At 47.6% G+C, this 15,646-nt stretch overlaps 1 protein-coding gene across 2 annotated transcripts; it reads left to right on the top strand.

Annotated features, from left to right (window-relative positions):
* Positions 1-5,943: 5,943 nt before the first annotated feature.
* CD93 (CD93 molecule) lies at positions 5,944-12,849 on the top strand. 2 transcript variants are annotated; one of them, XM_080812610.1, is made up of 3 exons: positions 5,960-8,027; positions 8,277-8,464; positions 11,879-12,330. In XM_080812610.1, the coding sequence occupies exons 1-2, from the start codon at positions 6,106-6,108 to the stop codon at positions 8,299-8,301; spliced, it is 1,947 nt and encodes a 648-aa protein (XP_080668736.1). In that variant the 5' UTR covers positions 5,960-6,105; the 3' UTR covers positions 8,302-8,464; positions 11,879-12,330. The 2 variants fall into 2 exon arrangements, with proteins under 2 accessions (XP_080668735.1, XP_080668736.1); XM_080812609.1 differs by lacking the exon at positions 8,277-8,464 and having other exon boundaries at positions 5,944-8,027; positions 11,879-12,849.
* The last annotated feature ends 2,797 nt before the right edge of the window (positions 12,850-15,646 follow it).

Genomic DNA, 15,646 nt, shown 5'->3' with positions numbered 1-15,646 from the left:
TGTTTTGTTTCTTAGATCCCACATAAGAGTGAAATCACACGGCATTTGTCTTTCTCTGACTGACTTATTTTGCTTAGCATAATACACTTTAACTCCACCCACATTGTTGCAAATGGCAAGATTTCAATCTTTTTTAAAAATTTTTATTTATTTATTTATTTATTTATTTATTTATATTTATTTGACACAGAGAGAGAGAGAGAGAGATATCACAAGTAGGCAGACAGGCAGGCAGAGAGAGAGTTGGGGGGGGGGGAAGCAGGCTCCCACTGAGCCAAGAGCCTGATGCGGGGGTTGATCCCAGAACCCTGAGATCATGACCTGAGCCGAAGGCAGAGGCTTAACCCACTGAACCACCCAGGTGCTCCCATTCTTTTTGATTGTTGAGGACTATTCCATTATATATATATACACCACATCTTCTTTATCCATTTATTAGTCGATGGATATTAGGGCTCTTTCCATAATGTGACTATTGTTGATAGTGCTGCTTTAAACATTGGGTTGCATGTGACCCTTGGAATCAATATTTTTGTACCCATTGGATTAATACCTAGTAGTACAGTTGCTGAATTGCAGGATAGCTCTATTTTCAACTTTTTGAGGAATCTCCATGCTGTTTTCCAGAGTGGCTGCAGCAGTTTGCATTCCCACCAACAGTGTAGGAGGGTTCCCCTTTCTCGGTATCCTCACCAACATCTGTTGCTTCCTGACTTGTTAATTTTAGCCATTCTGACAGGTGGTTTCTTACTGTGGTTTTGATTTGTATTTTCCTAATACCAAGCAATGTTCAACATTTTTTCATACGTCTGTTGGCCATTTGGATGTTTTCTTTGGAAAAGCGTCTATTCATGTCTTTTGCCCATTTCTTGACTGGATTTTTTTTTGTTGTTGTTTTTTTGGGTCTTAAGTTTGTTAAGTTCTTTACAGATTTTGGATGCTAACCCTTTATCTGATGAGACATTTGCGAATACCTTCTTCCATTCCGTAGATTGCATTTTAGGTTTGTTGGCTGTTTCCTTTGCTGTGCAGAAGCTTTTTACCTTGATGAAGTTCCAATAGTTTGTTTTTGCTTTTGTTTCCCTTGCATCTGGTGACATGTCTAGTAAGAAGTTGCTAGGGCTGAAGTCAAGAGACTGTTGCCTATGTTCTCTTCCAGGATTTTGATGGATTCCTGTCTTACATTTAGGTCTTTCACCCATTTTGAATTTGCTTTTGTGTATAGAGTAAGAAAGTGTTCCATTTTCATTCTTCTGCATGTGGCTGTCATTTTCCCAGCATCATTTGTTGAAGAGATTATCTTTTTCCATTGGCTCTTCTTTCCTGCTTCATGGATGATTAATTGACCATAGAGTTGAGGGTCCATTTCTAGGTTGTCTATTCTGTTCCACTGATCTATGTGTCTCTTTGGGGCCAGTACCATACTGTCTGGATAATTACAGCTTCATAATATGGCTTGAAGTCCGAAATTGTGATGCTTTCCACTTTGCTTTTCTTGTTCAACATTATTTTGCCTATTTGGAGTGTCTTCTAATTCCATACAAATTTTAGCTCTGTCTGTGAAAAATGCTGGCATTATTTTGATAGGGATTATATCAGATGTGTAGATTGCTTTGTGCAGTACAGATATTTTAACAATATTTGTTCTTTTGTATGAGGTAAATTTTTAGACAATTTAAAAAGAGAGCTCAGTACTCATTGATAAATAAGTACAGAATAAAAGTAGACAGTTTGGGGTCATGGCTCAGGGCTTACACCATGCTAATAGGATTATGATTGTTCTAGAACATTTAATGTGGCTTGCACTCAAAAATCTGCCAAGGAAAGCTCTCTGGTCTCCCCACTACAGATTCCTATTTTTTAACTATCAATCTTCAAAGAGGTTTGATAAAATCTACGTTCTTTTTTTAAGACTTTATTTATTTATTTGACAGACAGAGATCACAAGTAGGCAGAGAGGCAAGCAGAGAGGGAGGGGGAAGAAGGCTCCCTGCTGAGCAGAGAGCCCGATGTGGGGCTCGATCCCAGGACCCTGAGATCATGACCTGAGCAGAAGGCAGAGGCTTAACCCACTGAGCCACCCAGGTGTCCCAATAAAATCTACATTCTAAGTAAAGGGTGGTAACTTGTCATCTGTGGAGGAATTCAGTACGTGAGGCTCAGAATTTTCTTCAAGTCAACATCCAGACAATCCTCAATACTTTGTGAACTTGGCTAAATCCCATCTGGTAAAAGTAAGCTCTCCTTCTTCTGCTGCACTCACAAGGCGCTGGGCTCCCACCCCCCACCCCCACCCCCCAAATGCTTGTGCCACTTCCTTACAGGTGAAAGAGGACAGCAGGACACTTGGAGCTAGAGACCTCTGGCCATGGGGTCCCAGGAGAGTTAACTCAGCCAAGCTCAGCAGGCAGTAACTGAAGGATTAAGGATTAGAGTGGAAGTCAGAAGTTGTGAGGCACAAAGGGAGGGGAGATAATCACTGCACTGTATTTAACAGTCATTGCGTCACTATGAGGCGAACTGCACCCATGTGGTTTAGACAGATGATTTGGTTCCTTGTACCACACAGTGAGGGCCGCAATGGTCTCTGTCCCTGCTTTCTCTCTGATCTCCTTCTTCCCAGTTCCAGAAGAGAGAAGGATATGTAATTACATGAGTTCTCTGTTGTTGACACTAGATTAAGAAAGGCATCTGGAAGCTCCGGTTCCCATGTCCTTCTTTACAGATGAGGGGAGCAAGAGCAAGCCTTAGCTAACCGGGTTACTGGAGATAAGGAAGTGGACTTCACAAAGTTAAGAGCTGGGAGCTTCTTGCACTGTACATGGTCTGTCTCACAGCCAGTGTTTTACAACATTCCCTGGGTTAATGAATGAATAAACTGAGCACATGTCCTTGCTTCACTTTCTTCTTTATGATGTCAACACTTGACTAAGTGAAGAAGAATTGATTCGGAAGTTCCCATGTGAAGGATGAAGAACTGCCAGCAAAAGAATACCCGGACAAAGATCTGGGTGTCAGACTGGCTCATAAGCTGTAAGTCACTCATTCAGCCCATGTCCTTAAGCACCAACCAAGCAGGATGCTGGGTGAATGCTGCACAATCACAACAGTTAATCGAGGAATTACACAGACAGGAGTCTAAATCAGGAGGAAGAGTCTCTGCTATGAGTGTATGCCAGGCTGTAGTGCAACTCAAGGTTCAATCATTATCAGACCGATTTTATAAAATGATAAGAAGTTGCCTGCCTATAACTAAAACTTTAGAAACATAGCTTCTTTGCCCAGGAAGAAGTCAACACTGACCCTCTCGCCAAGACTAAATATTCACCAAGCTACAGTGGCCTGCACCCAGGGACTCCAGCCCTTTCACGCCCCCTTAAACCTGGCTACTTCCCACGTTTCCCAAGTTGGTAAATTCAGAGTCCTAAAGAGGCAGGGGGATCCTGGGTCCCAAGAGGCAGACTCCCTCCAATTGTCCTCTGGTCCAGGCCCCATTTCTCCACCTCCAGTAGACACAGCCTTCCAGGATCCGCAACCCTTGGTAGTATAAGCAGAGAGCGATGAAATCGTTCTGGATACCTCCCATGTCCTCTGCTCATACTCCACCAATGCCAAGAACAGCCTGTTCTGGACCCGTATCATTTCCTGAATCTGCTGTCCCTAATCCAGGGGATCAGCCCAGCTCGAGTCACTGTCATTTGTGCCTGCAAATCTGCAGTTGCCTGCTGAGTGGCTCCCCCATACCACTGGGATCCGTTAGCTTACTCTCCAATTCTCTACACGCAGTCTCAGCAGGTTGGTCTCTGGGTGTTCCCCATGGATTTTAGAACAAAACCCCAAATCTTCATTGTTGGGACTCACAGAGTTCCTCTTTCCCTGGGTGCTCCCTCCCCTTTTTCAGGTTCCAGTCTCATGGCCCATCCTTCCTACGTTTGTAAATGTCACAACCCTCACACGACAGGGCCTCTGTCTGTGCTATTCCCTCATATGGAAATCATTCCCCTTCTTAACTATTCCTCCTTTAGATCCCAGCTTCATTGGCCTTCTCCACCAGAGGAGCCAGTCCTACTGCCTACATCCCAAACAGGGCAGTACCTCTGCTGACACTTTCAACTTCTCCTTGTGGTACCTGTCGTAGCTACAGCTGGTCAACATGTCCAAATCTGTCCCCTCTAACAGACTTCAAGGGTCATGAAGGCAGGAGTCCCTCCTTTAATCCCAATGTCTAGCCCAGTGCATGGTGGTGGCTTAAATAACATTGACTGGCTGGCTGGCTGGCTGGCTGGCTGATTGACTGGTTGGATGAATGGGTGGATGGATAAATGCATGGATAGATAGGTGAGTGGGTGGGTAGATGGACGGGTAGATGGATGGATGGGTGGTTGGATGGATAGGTGAGTGGTTAGATGGATGGGTTGATGGGTGGACGGATGGGTGGGTAGATGGATGGATGGATGGATGGATGGATGGATGGATGGATACATGTATGGATGGTTAGGTGAGTGGGTGGTTAGATGGCACCAAAGAACACAGGGGGATCCTAAGGGTCTGAGACAGGATTTCTGGACTATCTCAAATATCTTATTAAAATAAGAACATAAGGGACATCTCTGAAGGGTCTCCAACTAGAGTCTGAGATGGGCACCTTATGCTTTGGCGAGGCTGAAAGCCAGTGAGTTCATAACCCCCATGACACCCTAACTGAAATCTCAATGGAGGGCCAATGTAGCAGACATGTGTGCCGTGCCCAGAGCATCTCGGTAGCTTCCAGCCATTCCCCTCCTGAGTGCTCCTTCTGGTGAATGAGGTTCTCACTATCAATCCAGAGTGCCAAGAATTTGTTGCTTCCAGTGAGGAGGGGAGCTGTAAGAGAGCTGCCACAGCCCCATCTCCTTGGCTCAGAAAACTGATGAGGTCACTGAGTGTTCCTGGGTACCATATTCCAGGAGACCCAGTATCGTCTGCATGCTCAGGCATCCTCTGTTTCCCCCACCCCCTATTCCTGTCTGACTTCTCCTCTCAGATAAATGACGTGTCCCAAATCTTTGTCTCAGGGTCTACTTCTGGGGGAAGACAGCCCCGATGAGTAACACATCTGCGACTTCAGGAAAAGCACACTTTGCTTCAAGGGCCTTTGATAAGCTGCTGGGAGGAAGGGGCCTGCTGTGGCCGGGATTCTCAGAACTCTGGCCCTTCCTACTAACCCTGAGCCGGGGGAGGCAGGAAAGCAAGTCCAGGGCCATGAGGCCAGAAACATTTTCCTCTTGTTTTTCTGTTGCTTTTTGTGACACTGCCACCTCACAACACAGTATTTGTACTATGAAACCCTGAAAACTGCCAAATTTCATCCCATTTGGGTTAATGTTCTTTAGGAGCTTGGCATTGTGTGAGACAATCAGTCATTCCCACGGCCCAGTTCCTATTTAAAAACTGCCCATCTATTTAAAGTTCACGATGAGGGGATAAAAGAAAAAAGACTTCCAAAGCCAAAGGGAACATGAGATAGGCAGAAGAAAAATCCAGTTTGCTTCTAAAAAAGGCTGAAAATTATAACCATCCATGGCCTCATGTCTTAAGTCTGAGAATTTTTTTTTTCTCTTCTGGTTGTTTGCAAACCAAAGTGGAATTTTATTATGGGTTACTAAGTGAGCCTTTTCAAGTTCCTAGTCTCCAAAAGTCTCCACTCACTCTGTAGCATGCCATTTAAGTTCTTCCTGCAGATGGGAAAGACAAGGGAGCCCAAATAAAGCAGCAGGCGTCCCTGAGCTGGAACCGCCTGCCCCCCATGCTGCCGCATTTCCCCAGCGATTAGCCAGAGAGCCAACGCAGCCGTCTGACCTCTTCTATGAACAACAAAACGGTGATGAAGGCAACAGGAGTCAGAAAACTATTCACTGCAGGAAGCCCCAGTATCCGGTAAGAAATAAGAAGTACAACAGTACAGGATGCGCCTTGGGTCAGGGGAATGTGAAAAGCCCTCAGTCTTTGTGTTCTTCCCTGTGCCAGAGCGTCTGCGCCCAAGCCCTCAGTTCTCCTTGGAGCTCAGCTGCGCCTGCTGCTGTCACTGCAGGGCCACCAGCCTCCTGCCAAGAGGGACACGGGGCCATGATGGCCACCTCCGCCAGGCTGCTGCCGCTGCTGCCACTGCTGCTGCTTCTGGGCCAGCCCCAGGCCGTGGCCCAGGCTCCCAGGGAAGCCGTGGTGTGTGCGGGGAATGCCTGTTACACGGCCCACTGGGGCAAGCTGAGTGCGGCGGAGGCCCAGCTTCACTGCAGCAAGAACGGGGGCAACCTGGCCACCGTGAGGAGTGAGGAGGAGGCCCGGCACATCCAACGCGCCCTCACCCAGCTCCTGGAGTCGGAGGCGATCCTGGCAGCTCGGATCGGCAAGTTCTGGATAGGGCTCCAGCGCGAGAAGGGCAAGTGCTTAGACCCCAGCCTGCCGCTAAAAGGCTTCAGCTGGCTGGGCGGCGGGGAGGACACATCTTACACCAACTGGAACAAGGAGGTCAGGAGCTCTTGCATTTCCAAGCGCTGTGTGTCCCTGCTGCTGCAACTGTCCCAGCCGTCCCATGCCAGCCATCTCTCCAAGTGGTCCGAGGGCCCCTGCGGGAGCCCGAACTCTCCAGGAAGCAGCGTCGAGGGCTTCGTGTGCAAGTTCAGTTTCAAAGGCATGTGCCAGCCTCTGGCTCTGGGGGGTCCAGGCCGGGTGGACTACACGACCCCATTCAAGGCCACCAGCTCTTCCCTGGAGGCTGTGCCCTTTGGCTCCGCAGCTACCGTGGTCTGCGGGGCGGGGGAACACGGTCAGGAGGATTACTTCGTGTGCAGGGAGAAGGCCCCTGATGTGTTTGACTGGGGCAGCTCAGGCCCCCTCTGCATCAGCACCCAGTATGGCTGCAGCTTCAACAACGGGGGCTGCCAGCAGGACTGCTTCGAGGGGGGCGACGGCTCCTTCCGCTGCGGCTGCCGGCCGGGCTTCCGGCTGCTAGACGACCTGGTGACCTGTACCTCCCGGAACCCTTGCAGCTCCAACCCGTGCAGAGGCTCAGCCACCTGTGTGCCGGCATCCCAAGGGGAGAACTACACCTGCCGCTGCCCCCTAGGCTACCAGCTGGATTCAAGTCAGCGGGACTGCGTGGACCTGGACGAGTGCCAGGACTCACCCTGCCCGCAGGAGTGTGTCAACGCCCCTGGGAGCTTCCGCTGTGAGTGCTGGGTGGGCTATGAGCCCGGCGAGTCAGGATGTCAGGATGTGGACGAGTGTGCCACCGGCCACACGCCCTGCGCCCAGGACTGCACCAACACAGACGGCTCCTTCTACTGCTCCTGCGAGAAGGGCTATGTTCTGGCTGGGGAGGATGGCACCCAGTGCCAGGACGTGGACGAGTGTGCAGACACGGAGCACGGCCTCTGTGACGGCTTGTGTCTCAACACGCAGGGGTCCTTCCGCTGCGGCTGCCTGCCAGGCTGGGAGCTGGGCCCCGACGGGGTCTCCTGCACGCCGGGACCCACCTCCCTGGCACCACCGCTGGGGCCTCCCCAGGGAGAGGATGCAGGAGATAGAGAGGGGAGACTTGTGTCTGCCACCATGTCCAGGCCCACCGGGGACCCTGAGGGCACCTCCAAGGAGGCACCCACCACAAAGGGACCCTCCCTCCCACGCAACAACTTTGTCACCCCAACTGCACCTGACATGCTGGCTCCCAGTAGGCCTCCTGGTGTCTGGATGGAGCCCAGCACCCATCACCCCATGGCCACCCCTGGCCTGGGGGAGAATACAGATGAGGATTTCATGGCAGAACAAAGCGAAGAGGGCACGGACGGACAAAAGCTGCTGCTGTTCTACATACTGGGCACGGTGGTGGCCATCCTACTCTTACTGGCTCTGGCTCTAGGGCTACTGGTCTATCGCAAGCGGAGAGCAAAGAGGGAGGAGGAGAAGGAGAAAAAGCCCCAGAATGCAGCCGACAGCTACTCCTGGGCTCCAGAGCGAGCTGAGAGCAGGGCTTTGGAGAATCAGTACAGGTAAAGGAGGCCTCAGGTCACCCAGAGGGGGCGGGAGGGTGGGCAGGTGTGGGTAGGTGGGAGGGCAAGGATTGGCACACAAAACAGGCAGAGTACAAGGGACAGGCATTGTCCAGGCTGTTGGCCCAGAGGTGATCCTGAAGGGCTGTTGCCCTGCCTGGGGTGTAGAGTACGTGGGTCTCTCTCAGGGTCTAGATGTGCTTGGCGGGTCACAGCAGCTTCCAATGCCGTCGTGGTTGTTTTCTGTAGTCCGACGCCAGGGACGGACTGCTGAAGGTGAGATGGCCCCAGAGACACTGACAATCAGCCACCACCATCCTCTGACCTTTACGCACCCCGTCAGAAGTGGGGGACTCACATCCTTCCAAAAGACTGGACTGGAATCTTAGCAAATGGTTGTGAACATTCTTAAAAGCCTGACCGCTTGGAATATACAGGTATTTTCTACATGTGTGTGGTATTCCTGAAGTGGGACCACTGGGTTAGGATGTCATTTTGGGAATTTTGTGAATATTAACAATTCTTACTCACTTATCTTGTCAAATTCAAATGTGATTGATTGCATGGCTCCCACTGATTCTGGATCAGGGGTTTACAAGTCAGGTGCTAATGGGGCTCCTTTTGAACTGCTTTTCTGCTCACTGGAATCATCTAAGAAGAAAAGGTGGTCTGCTAATGCTAATTAGGATTGTAATGATTTGTTCCTCTTGGTAGAACAGAGACTAAATCGATTGTTTAATTACATAGTACATAAGAAGTATTTTTTTGCTTTTGTTTTTGTTTTGTTTTTGTCAAAAGGAACATATTCAGAACTGGAAACATTTCTTTACAGTTGAGTTCATGCATTTTCCCATCACAAGCCCTGCGGGGTTTTATAGTTGGAGTCCCACAGAAGGACCAGAGTACACTGATCTGCTTAGGTAGCAAGAATGCTGGAAGTTTTGAAATTGCATTTCCTAGTTCTTAGTGTCTCTAACAGTCTTGGGTTTATTTGCAAGTGAAGTCTGGAAAGTGTGGGAGGAGTATGAAATGTTTTCGAGAGCAAGTACTCCAAAGCGCCTGAGCGAGAAGCCTGGGGTTTATTTCACAAGTACTTGAATCAATCCATCTAAATGCACTTGTGCTAACACACACTTACTGTTGATGAGGTGACCACGCACAAGGCGAAAAGCTGGAGACATCTTGTCTCTGGGAGAGTTCAGCCCCCAGACACCTTCCGGGCCACTTGCCTTCCCTAAATGCTGCTCTGGATTTAAATGCTTTGATCATAGATGGATGAAGCCCTGAGAAGCCTCTCATTCTGATTACTAAGACTGTGTGAGGGGGATGAGATGCTGAGCTTTGAATGGTGGCATCTTAAGGCATTTTAACATAGCTCACAGCTGGTATTGCTTCGTGAGAACATGATCCTGACTTGTGGCTGTAGCTTGCATGTCAGGGACTGGGCAAGCAGGACACTGTCTTCTTTCTGCTTGAAGAAAGTCTGACACATTTTTCTCTATTTCTTAAAAAAGCAGGGGAGATGGGAGGGATAGAGGAAAAGAGAATAGCTCAAAATTTGCAACCATAGAAACCACTCGGAGCAGTTTTAATTTATTTTTAAATGCTTGCTTGCAAAGATTTCCCTTCCCAGTGTAGTGGTGGAGAGTAATTTCTCCCCACGCAGCTCTGCCTGGGTCACTGGAAAGCTCCTCAGGGATTCACCAGTGGTCAGAGCTGTTAAAAACTGCCTGATGAGCACTGGGAGACCTCAGGTGGCCTGCAGGCTTGTTGCTGTCACCTTGTAGAGCAGAACGGGACTGTGTTTCCTTCTAGGGATTTCAAAATCTGCCTCTAAGAACCAGGGTGCTCTATTGTTTCTATTTTTGCCTTAAAAACACATCTGTCCCAGAGGCGGACACCTGGGGCAGGAAGAGCTGCCAGGTGCATGGCCCTCAGAGTTGAGTAAATATCCTTTAGCTAATTTTGAAATGTAGATGCTATATTTCAGGATTTTTGTTTTGTTTTGTTTTGTTGTTGTTCTGAGAAAATGGGTAAGTGAAGGAGTAGGTGTAAGGAAAGAAGAAGCTTCTGGAGGACTTAACAAGGTATTTGGAACTTGTGCTTTTTAAAGACATCTGATATTATTTAGATTTCAGTTGAAATATTGGTGCTTAACACCCAAGGAGACAAAGGTTGTATCCACTGCGCATAGGACCCTGTGTGGGAATCAATTATGCCACTATACAGATGACTTTAAAGAGTTAGCTGGATGTGTTACTGACAATATCTGCACTTACGTGAAATAAATGCAAATTCAACAGCTTTACCTCCAGGCTTTTACAATTCTACCTTGTCGCTGGAAGGAAGGAGGCATTCCTAGTCTAGGCCTCCCCTAAGCCCCTCTCTGGACCTGTGGGACCTTTACTGGCTGAGGTCCCCAAGTGTGCCCTCTCATTTTTAGAGTTGGATTTCTTCTCCGTTGCAGCCCCAATTCTGATTTCCATGTTCAAATCCCTCTATGGGTAAGAAAATCTATCCCCGACAACATGGAGACCACAGATCCCCACCGCGAAATACGCAAGGGAGGAAATGGGCTGGTAAATAATTTCTCAATATCCTCCAGCAGAATCTGCCCCTTCCTGGATAGATGTACCCTGCCTTGTCTCCTGGCCGCTCCTACCAGTGGCTAAGATCCCGGAACTAGATGACCTTAGGCAGTGAATCTGATGAAAACCTCTGGCCTCGGACAAATGCTATTGTCCTATTGGATACCTCTGTCATTTTGTCTGAGGGATGTGAATCCCTGTTTGGGGAGATGGGGGCCCACAGCAGTGGATAAACAAATGCCCATTGTCCATGTGGCCATTAACTTACTGGTCATTGACCCACAGTCTTTATCCAGAAGCTCCCAGGTGCATGGGCCATGACGCAGCATGGGAAATGGAAGGGACGGGGCATGGGAGAGGTGGGCTCTGTCAGGGGCAGACTCCTCCAACTGTGTCCCCAGGCTGGGCAGGCACTGTTCTGTCCCTGAGCTGTCGAGCAGCAGAAAGCCCAGGACGATGGGGAAAGGGAGACGGCTTCACCTGGCAACAAGCTCAAAGATAATGGAGACTTTTGTCCAAATAGAATTCCCCATACTTCAATAATTCTAGGATGCTCTTGGAAAAACTATATTCAGAACAAACTCACCCCGTCCCCTCACTCTGTCTCCCAAGGTAGATCATTTAAGGGGAGGAGGTCCCCTAAAACATGCAGGCCACTAGGCTCCTTCCTGAATTTCAGGGATGCTCCCTCCTCTTTTTTCTTGTTCATGTGCACATGTGGTACAGGACAAGCTCCATCTGAGGACTGTATAAAGCAAAGGTGGGAAAGCTATCTGAAAAAGCCTTGGGGATGGTGGACCTGGTGGGGTCTTTTGTAGGGTGCACCCACCGCTGCTCAGCATTGTGACCTCGAAGCTGGTGACCCTTTGGTTCATCCACATGCCCAATTATCACAACCTTTGACATCTGGCACTGCGTAGCCGCATGGTGTTCTCCCGGCAGCCTAAAGTGGGTGACTCAAGAGGCTTCTGTCTTAAGGACAGGAGGGGTGCAGGCTAATATCCTCCCTGTGATTAGGCAAAAAGGTAGAATAAAAAGTTAAACACGTATGCGGGTGTGTTTATGTACATGGTACAGGAAAAACTAAGTTGGAAATAAACCTTCTCCCTGAAACACACGCGTGCTCGTTGCTATTCTTACATGCCATTCAGGAGCTCCAGTTTGAATACATCCTGATGGGACCTGGAGTTTTATCACCAAACAACTTTTGGAGAATATGGATGTGATCATTAGCTCATTTTATTCCAACCCTCTTTCCCACAGACATTCCCGTGAAAACGAAGAGAACAGAGGCGAGATTTGGCCCCAAAAAAGTACTACATTCAAAATAATGCAGTTTTTAAAGGCAAATATAGGACAGCCTTTTCCTATTATTTTTCTCCTTAGCTTCTCCATTGTCTGAATCGGGAAAACAGGAAAGCATGGCTTTCTAGCAGCTGCAAAATGGTGTAATGTCCCCTCCATATTTCCATCACCTTAAACAATAGATTTAGCATGGGAATCTGAGATATGATCCCTGAAAACATCTGTCCCTGTCTGGCTGCAAAAGCTACTGCTTATGTCTGTAGGGTTTGTGGCGTTTGTCAACCAAAAAAAAAAAAAAAAAAAAAAAAAAAATTAAAAAAAAGCTGATAATCAAAATTCTCCATGTGTTCTGTAACCAAATACCATATTCCGTTCCAGATTCCCGAAACTAATACTTGCTGAAGTGCTTTAAAAAAAAAAAAAAAAAGAATTGTGTTTTGACCTGTTCTCAGAGATCATGCCCATCCATTTTAGGAAGAAACTCTGTAAATTCTTTCTTACATTGTTCCTCTTATCTGCAAGGGGGCAAGCATTTCCTTTCTGCAGATTTTGCCCTCTGTTCTTCTGGGCTGGGTTCTTTACGCATATTTGGCTGAAGCTTGAATTATGTCGTTCACAAGGCCTTGTTCTGTGATACTTGATGCGATCGCAAATGTCAGTCATCGCTGCACAAACACTAGATGAGAATGTTCGTATTTTTAAATCTGTGTATTCGAAATGCGGTGCACTAATTCTGCCACTGTGGGACTTCTCTGTGGGGCTTCTTTCTGCCCTGGGTGCGACTGTTTCCCAGGGTGGGGAGGACAGGCTTGGCCGCTGCGTCGGTCTGAGAACTCTGAGAAACCAGGGGCATCTCGGGTCCGCCTCAATGAGTAGCCTGCTTGTTGTCCTTTGTGTTTTATGTCACATGCATAACCTAATAAACTCTGGAATGCATTTGTTGTCAACTTGTTTTAATACATTTCATAACAACTCAAAATACAAGGCAGAACTTGAATTCATGGTCATTAAACATATCCGTTTCTCTCTTCAAAGAGTAGCTTTAAAAAAGTACCTTGCCTGCCCCACTTCTGCATCTTTACCTAACGGGTCATGACACTAACTCCAGGGCACCTAGGGTGGGGCGAGGGACAAGGACGTTCAGAGGGACTGGGCTGCACTGTGTCCTGTGTCTCGGCTGCTGAACCCAGCCAGGCTGGCCTCGATGGTTCCGGATTTTGTCTTCTGATCCGAGTCTACTCCTCCATGCCTCTCTGCCCATTTAGTTTCCTGCATCATTTTAATTGCATGGGGGACACCTGGTGCGGGATTAAACATGCCCAGTTGGTGTGATGTGGAAACACCACTCTGTAATTATCACAGGAGCATTTGCCACCACTTTGTCAGCAAAGCCTTTTCTGTTTGTTTAGCTAATTGCACAGGCAGACCAGATCCCTCCCTGCTTGGCTGCTGAGTCTCTCTCTGCCCGAGAGCAGGGGGCAGCAGGTGGTCGAATCGGAGTCGGTCTGCCTCTCAGACTGCCTGCCTGGTGAGAACAGGGCCTGGGTAGGAAGCGGTGCTCTGCTGCCATGCTAAGGGACAAGACACTTCTGATAACCATTCATTGCTTAGGGTTAAATAAAGTTGATCCTTTTAGCAGTCCAATCACTAATGAGACACATTTGGAAATTCTGTCTTAATATGAACAACCACAGCTGGCTCCAACCCTCGCCCCCCCACCACAATGTTTGCATCCTTCTCTTTCATATTGGAAAACCTGAGGCCGGTGTTTCCTAATTCAGGAAAAGCCCATGAACAAAAGTGCCAAATTTAAATTCCTCTTGGCGACTTTTGCTATCTGCTAACTAAAATAACAAATATTAGATACATCTTTCAAATATGAATCTTGTACAAAGAAATTCAATGCATACACAGTTCTATTTATTGCACAATACAAAGCCCATTTGCAAGAGATGACATGTAGATTAAAACGCAAGACTAGCATGCCGTGGAGTTTAACACGAACCAAACGAACATATCAAGTTCTCAGCTGACTAAATGTACTCAGTAAAAGGAGATAGGGCACAGACAATAAACCCGCAAACTCAAAGCCTCAATGAACCCTTCACAGCTTCCAGAGAACACCCACGTCATCCCTTGTGGAGGAAACGACTGACAGGTAAGTGGTGCAAAGGTGGCAAAGTGCAGCAAAGGAACGAAAGAGCAGGATAACCCACGAGGTGGGCAACTAGCCCCGGGGAGCCTGACTTGACAGAATGTTCTTCACGAGGCCACACACCCACAGGTCCTCACGTGAGCCTCCCAGCACCCAAATTGCAGCACTGTGAGCCACTTCCCCACCCTGAAATCTTTGTGCTGGGTTCTTCTGTGAAGTCTGTCACCATTGACTTGGATGTTGATCTTCTCCTATGGTTGAAACTGGTCCATAGGATTCAACTCTATGGTAGGAAGGAGGGAAGGGAAGCAGTAAGGAAGGAGAGAGAGAAAGAGAGAAAAGAATGGAAGAAAGGAAAGAAGAAATAGAAAAAACACCAAGAGAAAAAGCAGAAGGAGACAAAGGAAGGGAGGGAGAGAGAGAGAAGAGGGCGTGGAGGATGACTCTGATGTGGCCTAGGTCACTGGGTCACCATTTACACATCTCAGCTTTACTTTGAGATGCTCGGGGACCACTTGTCCTCACGGCCATCTCTAACTTCCTGGACCACACTTGCAGAAGACAGTGCTCTATTTCCACTGAGCTTGGCTGAGGACCAACACCCTCTGTATCATGCTCTCGCCACCTCTTCCTGCAAAGGGCTGCTTATCTCTTCCTCTTCATGTTTTATGCCTGTCCACATAATTCATAGCATAACGTCTTAAACTGGGTCGATGCCTTCTGTGCTGTAGAGATCCTTCTGCCTTCAAATATCCCATGGAAATACTGAAATTTGTGAGGTAGAAGCAAATAACTGTGCCTTTTCCCTTCTTTCCCCAGGGTCTTCCTTCCCCCAAAAGGTTATATCACAAATCAAGTGTTTCACTTCCTTGTCAAAATAGTCATCTGCACCCCCAGTAGCTGACCCCCAGGTATCCTAGCCCCCCTCACGGTGATGTGGCTTTGCTGACTTCCTCACATTTCTATTGCTTTTGTTTTCTACTTAAAACTGTATGGTTAAGGGACTGATGTGTATTTGGCAGATTCTTTACCAACATGAAACTTTCTGAACATGAACCTGAACCTGAGCATGAACGTGAACATGAACTTTCTGAACATGTTCATATCCTGTTTTGTCTATTACAACTGATATACCTGATTATTAGTTGCATTTGATGAATACTTTATTTTTAAACATTTAAAACATTTCAGCTTCCTCATGTCTCCTTGCTTTTCTCTTGCAAAAACAAAGCTGGATTTCACTATCTTCCCCCCACCACCCCGCCCAACTGTTTATCCAATCAAAAGTCTGTCTTTTAATGGGAAATCTAACCTATTCACAGTTACTGAGAGGACTAGTGAATTTGCAGTGGCTTATTTTGTACATTCTATTTATCAAGTTTTCTTGGTGCTTCTATTCTCTATCAGTTATCAGCTTGCTTGACATTTCTTTGTCTACTTTTCTTTTTTTTTTTTAAGATTTTATTTATTTATTTGACAGACAGAGATCACAAGTAGGCAGATAGGCAGGCAGAGAGAGAGGAGAAAGCAGGCTCTCCACGGAGCGGAGAGCCCGATGTGGGGCTCGATCC

Source organism: Martes martes (genome assembly GCF_963455335.1).
Source record: "Martes martes genome assembly, chromosome: 9".
NCBI classification, from domain to species: domain Eukaryota; kingdom Metazoa; phylum Chordata; class Mammalia; order Carnivora; family Mustelidae; genus Martes; species Martes martes.
The sequence above is the reverse complement of the archived record's forward strand: the minus strand, read 5'-3'. Positions and strand labels throughout refer to the sequence as shown.